Source organism: Poecilia formosa, unplaced genomic scaffold (assembly GCF_000485575.1).
Source record: "Poecilia formosa unplaced genomic scaffold, Poecilia_formosa-5.1.2 Scaffold6, whole genome shotgun sequence".
Taxonomy (NCBI): domain Eukaryota; kingdom Metazoa; phylum Chordata; class Actinopteri; order Cyprinodontiformes; family Poeciliidae; genus Poecilia; species Poecilia formosa.
Genome location: NW_006799945.1, coordinates 1,888,092 through 1,896,161, shown reverse-complemented (window position 1 = coordinate 1,896,161; position 8,070 = coordinate 1,888,092). Strand labels below are relative to the sequence as shown.

At 37.8% G+C, this 8,070-nt stretch overlaps 1 protein-coding gene across 8 annotated transcripts in view; it reads right to left on the bottom strand.

Moving 5' to 3' along the window:
- Positions 1-8,070, bottom strand: part of strbp (spermatid perinuclear RNA binding protein) — a 90,475-nt gene that overhangs the window by 23,752 nt on the left and 58,653 nt on the right. For all 8 annotated transcript variants that reach the window (XM_007566517.2, XM_007566524.2, XM_007566509.2 and 5 more), the window contains 5 exons: positions 5,769-5,878; positions 4,979-5,074; positions 3,576-3,687; positions 2,093-2,190; positions 592-697 (listed from right to left, as the gene is read on the bottom strand). In XM_007566517.2, the coding sequence (XP_007566579.1) occupies positions 592-697; positions 2,093-2,190; positions 3,576-3,687; positions 4,979-5,074; positions 5,769-5,878 (522 nt within the window). The remainder of the gene's footprint in view (positions 1-591; positions 698-2,092; positions 2,191-3,575; positions 3,688-4,978; positions 5,075-5,768; positions 5,879-8,070) is intronic.

Sequence of the window (8,070 nt, the reverse complement as noted above, 5' to 3'; positions counted from 1 at the left end):
AAGTGAAGGGGACTTAGTACAAATTCAGGCAATACTTTTTTTTTATTTGGAAAGGAAATTGAAAAAAAATATTTGTTCGTTTCTTTTCTTTAGACAAGGATGTGCTGATTTATTAATATACTAAAGCTTGTCGCACTGAATTAGCAAAAAGAGATTTTAATACTTTTCCAAGGTATTGAGAAGCAATTTCATCAGCTCAGGTCAGGAGAAGGTGGAGGTCACACAGCAGAAAGTTCAGCAGTTTTATGTTGCTTCATTTATCAGCTTTACTGATACTGTGCCAGTGGCTGTGCTTACAAACCCATCCAGTACGAGTAAAAGACTCGTGTCTAAGTTGAAAACATTTGACACAACACAGGTTGACCCAATATACTGGATCACAGTCCAGTAAGACGTCTAAATAATAAAAAAGTCAAACCAATAAACACTGAAGGATATACTAAGGAAGGGAGAGAGAGAAAAAAAATATCTATGTGATCTGGCAAAAACTTTAAAGACAGGATGTGTGGATGAAAGCCAGAGACACACAGGATGAGAGAAGGAGAAAAAGCAGAGCAGGGAGGTAGGCAGGCATGGGAGATGGGTACACACCTTCTTTATCAGACCAAGGATATTTCTGTGATGGTTTATGTGAGGGAAGAGGCTCCATCTCTAACACCTTGTAGATCTGTCCGAATGCCATGAGTCTGAGAGCATGCTGTCGAATGCAAAACACAGCAGACATAAGGGCTGGGTGGGAGGAGCTGTGAAAGTGGATCAGATCTAATTAAAACACATTTCACTGCAAAACATAGTTTAGGGTTCTTAAACTGCACAATTAGGTAAGCAATCGAGCGGTTTAGTGTGTGTGTGTGTCCTAGTTATTTGTTGTAAAATTTCTGCTCCAAGTGCTTCTTTCTGTCAGAAAATGATGTTTAAAACCCAAATCAAGGAAAATTATACCAAATATCTATCAATCAATCAATCAATCAATCAATCAATCAATCAATCAATCTTCTGTCCATTCCTTTAAACATCTACCCATCCATCCTTCCTTGAAGCCCATTTCAGCCACTTTGTTCACAATGCCTGCGTTTATAAAGACAAGATATTCGATTGCTGTAATTACAAAAACAAAGCCTCTTCCATTGATTTTTTTGGAGGTCATAAATGTTCCACTTTTTTAGTTAAAATATAAATAAAACTTTTTTTAAAAAAAATATGCAACTTTTCCATCGTTTTATTGCCCCTCTGGAGACCCGAGCCGAACTAGTTGGTTGAAAAAAAAAAAGAAAAAAAAAGAGAGATATGAATAATTTTGAGCTTTACTCCATTGTGTGCCAGGAAAACAGCTCTCTGTCATTTATTCTGCTTTTATTTAGACATCAAACACCATAAATATAAGAGTCGGAAATGACTCGGTCACTAAGTCGGCAGTTATGATTAACTATCCTTTTCGAAAATGATTGAAATTGGCAGACGTGGATTCCTGCAAATAATTATCCACCTTTTAACATATGTAGCAAAAGATGAGCAAACTGCACGCAGCGGATCGGCTAAATTAAATCCATCAAGGAGGCAGGACGTGTCAGATATTCGTGGAGCCTGGTGTGGCTCATTGACAGAACAGCTCCCTTACTCCTATCTGCTCTTGTATCTGCCTCCACACAATTATCCCCATTGACATTCCAGCCTCGTTCTGGCTGCCTTCAAAGGAAATGGACGGCAGGATTCACTAAGCCATGCGGCTCAGAGGTTGCCCTGCTCAGTCGAGCGCGTGTGTGAAGAAAGCCGTGCCCCCACACACACACACACACACACGCGCGCGCACACACAGCCACTGTCCTCCGGGTGTCGGAGATGGATTTATGGCTCGCAACGCCAACAGTTTCCCACACCAATCTTTAAAATGCAGCACCACACAGGCCCAGTTATATGTATGTGTGTGTGTGTGTGTGTGTGTGCATCCACAGCGTGGTCTTGGGGTGATACTGAGGTCTGCCTGTCTGGTAATTGTCGCGTTGCTTTCTTATTCCCAGAGTATAAGAACTTAGGGCCACTATGGCTAAAGCGTAACAACGCTGTCAGTAAGCTGTGGTTTGTTTGAGCGTACCTGCGCGCCGTAGGTGACGGCCTCGGCCTCCTGGTCTGTCATGTTGGCAAGAGTGTCTGTAGGCTCTTTCTCACATGGGTCGTGTAAGCCTGGACCACCTAAAGGAAAGGGAAGAAGATACACAGATCTAGATTAAAAAGAAACAATATTTTTAATCATTTGATAGCATACCACAAGCTGCTCTGATTATATCTGCTGCAGTTCTTTCTACTGCAAACTTTAACCAGGATTCATTCAAATTGTTCTACTTTTCAGAATCAGTTTTCCAGGTTTTTAGCCACTCTTTCACTTCTTTTTTCTGGAGATACGACAGTCCAGGTTTGGAAGCGTGATAAAGAGCCATCACTGTTTTTCAGGGGGTAAATTTAGATCCGTTAAAATCTGTAATGCTTCATTACAGATCAGTCGTGAACAGTAATACCTTAATTCACAAAATTAAAAAAAGGGAATTGCAATCTTTTTCTTGTTTTCTAAACTAAGTCCAGGTAGGAAATAGTGTGTCAGGTGTCTAGAGGCCATAAGAGTGATACTATTTCCTCATTTGATTTTTGAATGAGTTTTTGTTGATCTAGTTGGACAAACACTCTGGTTGTAATGTGAGAAATTGAATATAAATATTATCCCTTATTCTAAAAAGGCCTTCTATTTTTCTCAGCATCCTTTACAGAATGAATAAAGTCCAAGTACTCAAACCTTTTTTTCAGACTTATTGAGACTTGGACAAAGAAAGTCAATTTTCTTACTTCCAGACTTTACCCCGTATAACATATCTGTCACCAAGAAAGAAGAAGATAAGATCGTAATGGATAAAAATAAAAAAAATATTTCAATTATGCTGCTATGGTGTTTGCAAGTACATCCCAGAAAAGCCTCAAAAAATCATTCAAGATGCACCAGAAAACATCAGAGATTGGATCAGAACCGAGCTTGGCTGATTCTTAATTAACAAGAAATGAAGGGAAAGAAAAGATGCTGCCAACCTGACAAACATGGGCAGAGCCAATAAAGAGCAAATAGTAAATTGCACATTTCTCTTTACTGACTGACAATAAAACGTGTTACATTTTATTGTTTGATACTTTGTATCCGTCTCACAGAATGAATCAGAAAACACAGCTGGAATCAGGTATAGTTCTCGCAGCAGATGTTCTTACACCTTAATTTACCTTTCAAGGTCCATAAATTTTTGTCAAATTAAATAAAAACAAGCTTAGGTTTATGAAAGGCAACTCCTGCAAGGACAAATAACATCTTGAAAAGCTGTGCCTAATTAGAATGCTCTCCTCATGACAACCTTCTCAGACAGCTGTGCTCGGCAAGGTCGCTGGCAATGGTTCGACCTTTGCGGCTTTGAAATGAGCCAAAGTATCTGCTCTTCTATCCAAACTGAGGACATCCGTTTGCTCTGTTCAGCGGCAATGCCAGGTATTAGCAAGTGCAGAAGCAGGCTCATAGGTCGACTCTTCAAACTTTGGTTTCATACCTGGGAGCAGTATGCCTGACGCCAGACACTCCATGACTCGACGCAGCGCTTCTCCTGCTCCAAGGGGTCTGTTGCAAGTGGCGATGGCCTTCTCGCATATGAGCTCCAATGGCTGCAAGGAGGAATGGATGCAAATGAAAATATGTAAAAAAAAACAAAAAACAAACAAAACAGGAAGACGTCCAGGGTGAGCTAAATTAATCTTCTATAAAACATGCCAAAATGTTCCAGTTGATTTAGATTTTTTTTTTGCTCTGACTTTAGATATAAACAAGCTTAGTTCCCACCTCTCCTTTTGGATATGGTGTGTTCTGTTGCCCAATAAGAAAAAAAAAAGATTCCATATTTATTTAAAAAACAGGGTTTTCTGGCACTAGTTGCCTTCATTTGCAGTAGATCAAACAGGGAAAAAAAGTAGAAACAGAAGGAGGAAAGACATGCAGCAAAATAAAGATACTAACTTGGGACTTTTTTCTCTGTTTGAACAAATTAAATTCAACATTAAGCAAATATTTTTCTAAATGTTTCTGTATGCAGTTATTTTTCTGGAAAATAAAAATACACTTTAATGTATCTTTTACCAGACTGAAAGTGAAACTTTTGATTTCTCAGCATCATTTAATTAAGTATCTAAGATTTCTATCATGTAGGGAAATTAAAGAGCTACTTGTTTTATCGAGGCTATAAGAATAAAGAAAAAATACAACTGGCAAATATACCATGCTAAAAAAAAAAGCAAATTACAAAAGGTCCAGTTATGCTGAATAAATATGTAATAATTTTGAGTTCTTGACCTAAGTTATCATTGCAAACTGTAATGTAATTTACTCATGTTCTTGGCTTTCAAGCAACACTTTTACAATAATACTCCCAAAAATTTGTAATAATTTCAAGGCTAAAAAAATTTCCATCATAGTGTTTTATCTGCATTTTTTGATTTGCACATAAAAGATGAAAACTAAATACAATCTCATCCAGAAAGACAAAAACTTTGGGTTAATGGATTGACATTAAAGTTAAGGCACAGAAATTCTTCAAAAATGTCAGAGGAGGTTCAAAATTAATCATATCAATCTTTATCAATCTTTATCTTTCGGAAAAGTTGGACAAGTTTGACAAATAGCCAATAAAACACAATGTTCTCGAGTCTTAGTGAAAGATGGAACAATTAGATTAGTTTACTTTTTTTAAAGTAATTTTCTTTCTCAAATTAACTTAGGATAAAGTTATCCAACTAAAACTAAACTCCATTTTAGTTAAACCTGCGACTTATTGAAAATGCGGAGTACAAATAAATAGTGCTTCACATTTAGAAAGAAAATATTCCTTTGTTCAACAAAGCAGAACACCGTCTCCTCATTTCATGCAACTAACACTCGAAGATAAAGAGTAAAAAGACTCACCCATCCTTTGAGAGGTTCCCAAATGGGGTGTCTATTGCACATGTCTCTTAGTATCCTGAGAACGATAACGCAGGACTTAAGTCCGTTCACTCGAGCCTGAGAATTTGTAGGAAGAAGAGGGAAAAATGGAGGAAGGTATGACAGCGGGAAAAAAAAAAAAAAATAAAATCAGAGTGGGGGAAAAAGGGAACAAATTTTGCATAAGGGTAGAAAATTTTTTGCAGACATACATCTTTAGATACAAATAACTGTAACTGTTTGTGCAATTCTGCATATACTCAGCTAAAAATCGCTCTCTTTTTATGATGGCTCGATCCATGTCATTATGCCAACTTTTTCGCTTTTAGTGTCAGTAAGGTGAGTTGGAGGACAGATGGGGAACGGTATGGGAGAAAAATATAAAAGGAAGCTCTGACATACTGTACAAACCAGGCAGGTTCACACAATAGCAAAAAAAAGAAAAAAAGAAAAAAAGAAACAAAAACAAGTATAAAGTATTGCTTTTGTAGCCTTACGATTTTTCTTTACGAACACCCTTTTTTGGCTAACGTGTGTCCGAAAGTATTTGACAACAAATACAAGACAAACAGACTTCAACTTAAATGTAAATCTTAATTTGTTATAACAAAGATTTAAATTTGTGCTAAAAAAAAAAAAAAAGTGTAGATGCCTCCTTCTGTTAAACCGAGTGACAATAATAAGCACAGAAAAGTGAGCATGTCCTCCCTGGGTGAATCGTCAGGCTACAATAAGCATCGGGCACGAAGACAGGAAGTGAGTGGGTGCCGACCTGAAACCATTTGGCGTGTCGCAGCGCTGCCAGGGCCAACAGGCATCTGTGTCTATCCAGCACCTCCCCCTCCTCCTCAGCCTCCACTGTGTGCGCAGCAGCGCCCAACACTGCCACGAAACAACAACAACCCGATATAGAGAACGTAAAACACACACACATCATGGCTGAGTGTGTGTGTTTGAAGGTTGCATGTGTGTGAATGTACCCAGACATGCTTGAAAGAGTGCATGAAAGTGCATACACACACACGTGCATGGACATTTTTTTTTCTTTTTGTACATACAGGGTGCCTTTCATGCCATAAAGTTGAACTCTCCTTGTAGAAAGTGCTCCTTCTCTAGACAGTTCTTGGATCTGTGTGAAAGATCTTCAAGGGATCGACTTGGGATTTTTGAAGTGGGGTTATAGTCAGTGAGTGTTTTACCTGTAGAGGTCAACTACAGGTAAAATATTTCAGTATAAATTCAGAAAGGATGATCCTGGAGGCGGAAACTAACGGCTAGTCTGAGCAGGGCTGTTCTGGCCATTTATGTTGAAGTTTTGTAAATCAGAAGTTCTGTCAATTTAGTTTTTTCTTCAGGCAGTCACTTAAGTTAGTCGGAAACCAAAATCTGTAATTTTTGTGTTTAGAATTATGATTACTTTTAGATCCTCTAATTAATCTAATAGATTGAAAACACTCTGAGAGCCGTGGTGGAGATGTTTTTTGTTTGTCAAATGCCCAGTGTGACGACGGGAGTTTTTTTTTTTTACAATAACTTTTTGGTCGCTTTCTGAACCTGTAAATAATTTGGATGGAAATTTTTCTTTACATCCAAGTTGTAAGAAATGTTTACTTAATATTATGTCTACAATTTTGCTTGAAATAACATATTTTTCAAACATATTGGAAGTGCGTTTGAAATCAAAATATTCCCAGAAAAGGCTGCGTTTTCTGGGAATATTTTGGTTTTGGAGATTAGAAGGCAAAGGCCTTTTTCGAAAGTGACCAATTACCACCTAATAAAGGTACAAACACAAAAACGTAAAACTATGCACAAATGCTATTTTATTTTTTTATTGTTTTCTATTGTTACTTTTGTATTATTGGAGGAGAAGCCCATTATTATTTGAGGATCTACATCCTGATCCTGGTCTTGCTCAGAGTAGCTGTTAGCTTCTAGCTCACTAACCAGAACATACTTCATAAAGCTACGAAAGGTAAGGTGAGATTATTTAATACTTCAATTCTTTTCACAGAGAAAGATCCAGAACTATCCCATTAAAGGGCATTTCTTTCAAATAATTTAGAGAACTGTTTTTTAATTTAGTTCTACCAAATGATGTGGATGTTTGAGCATGAAAATGTTCATTATTTTATGCTCGTAATGTTTATAATAAATCATTAAAAAGGAGCTCAATCATTGTCACAGAAAAAGAAGCAACTTTGTGGGAGGGAGAGCTCCCTACACACATACACCAAAAACAAATACCCAAGGAGAGTTGATTTACCCTGTAGTGGGCGCTGTAGAGGCTTAGTCGCCTCATTGTTCCCAGCAAGGTTAATCAATGTCTCCTTTATGTATTTACAAGGAATTTTGATCCAGTCTGCATCAGGCAGGAGTCAAAATAAGAGCTTGTGACTGTTTTCATTGTTACATTACTTAAGGTGCACTTGATTTTGCAGATTTGGACATAAAAAATAAATATGGCCAAACAAAGACCCCTCCAGCCAAACAGAAAATCAAGCGCTCCTAAAGTAGAGCTGAAAAAAAAAAGAAGAAAAAAAAAGAGAAATTAATCTAAGGTTGTTTGAACTGATTTGAGACGAGCACAATACAGGAGGGATCAAGGCAGGGTTTGGTCAGAGCAGCGTGGCCGGTAGAAGACGAGCATTCTTCTGTACAGTAATACTTTTATATGGGTGCGTTTGATTCATGCTACCTTACACACCAGGCTGCTCGAGCTTCTACTGAATTTTTGCAAGATATGCGTGAAGGCAGGTTGAATCAAACGCAGCTGTGTATGAGTGATTGAAGTTACATGGATGGCTTATTGTGGAAGTAAAAAAAAAAAATCCTCATTGTGAGGGGTCTGTAAATATTTCCCCAGCTTTTAAAGAATTTTTTTTTTCTCCTCACCAGACTTGAGCATTCAAACAGACCCAATGCAAAGCAGCATCTGAACATCTTTCTGACAGTTTCCTTGAAATGCAGTTTAGCTCTTGTTCTGTTTAAAGCAGACAATGTGCATCTTGAGGTCTGTCAGATCGGTCCCAGCTGCAACTGGGACTCTTCTGCCACTGCTAGTGGATCATTAT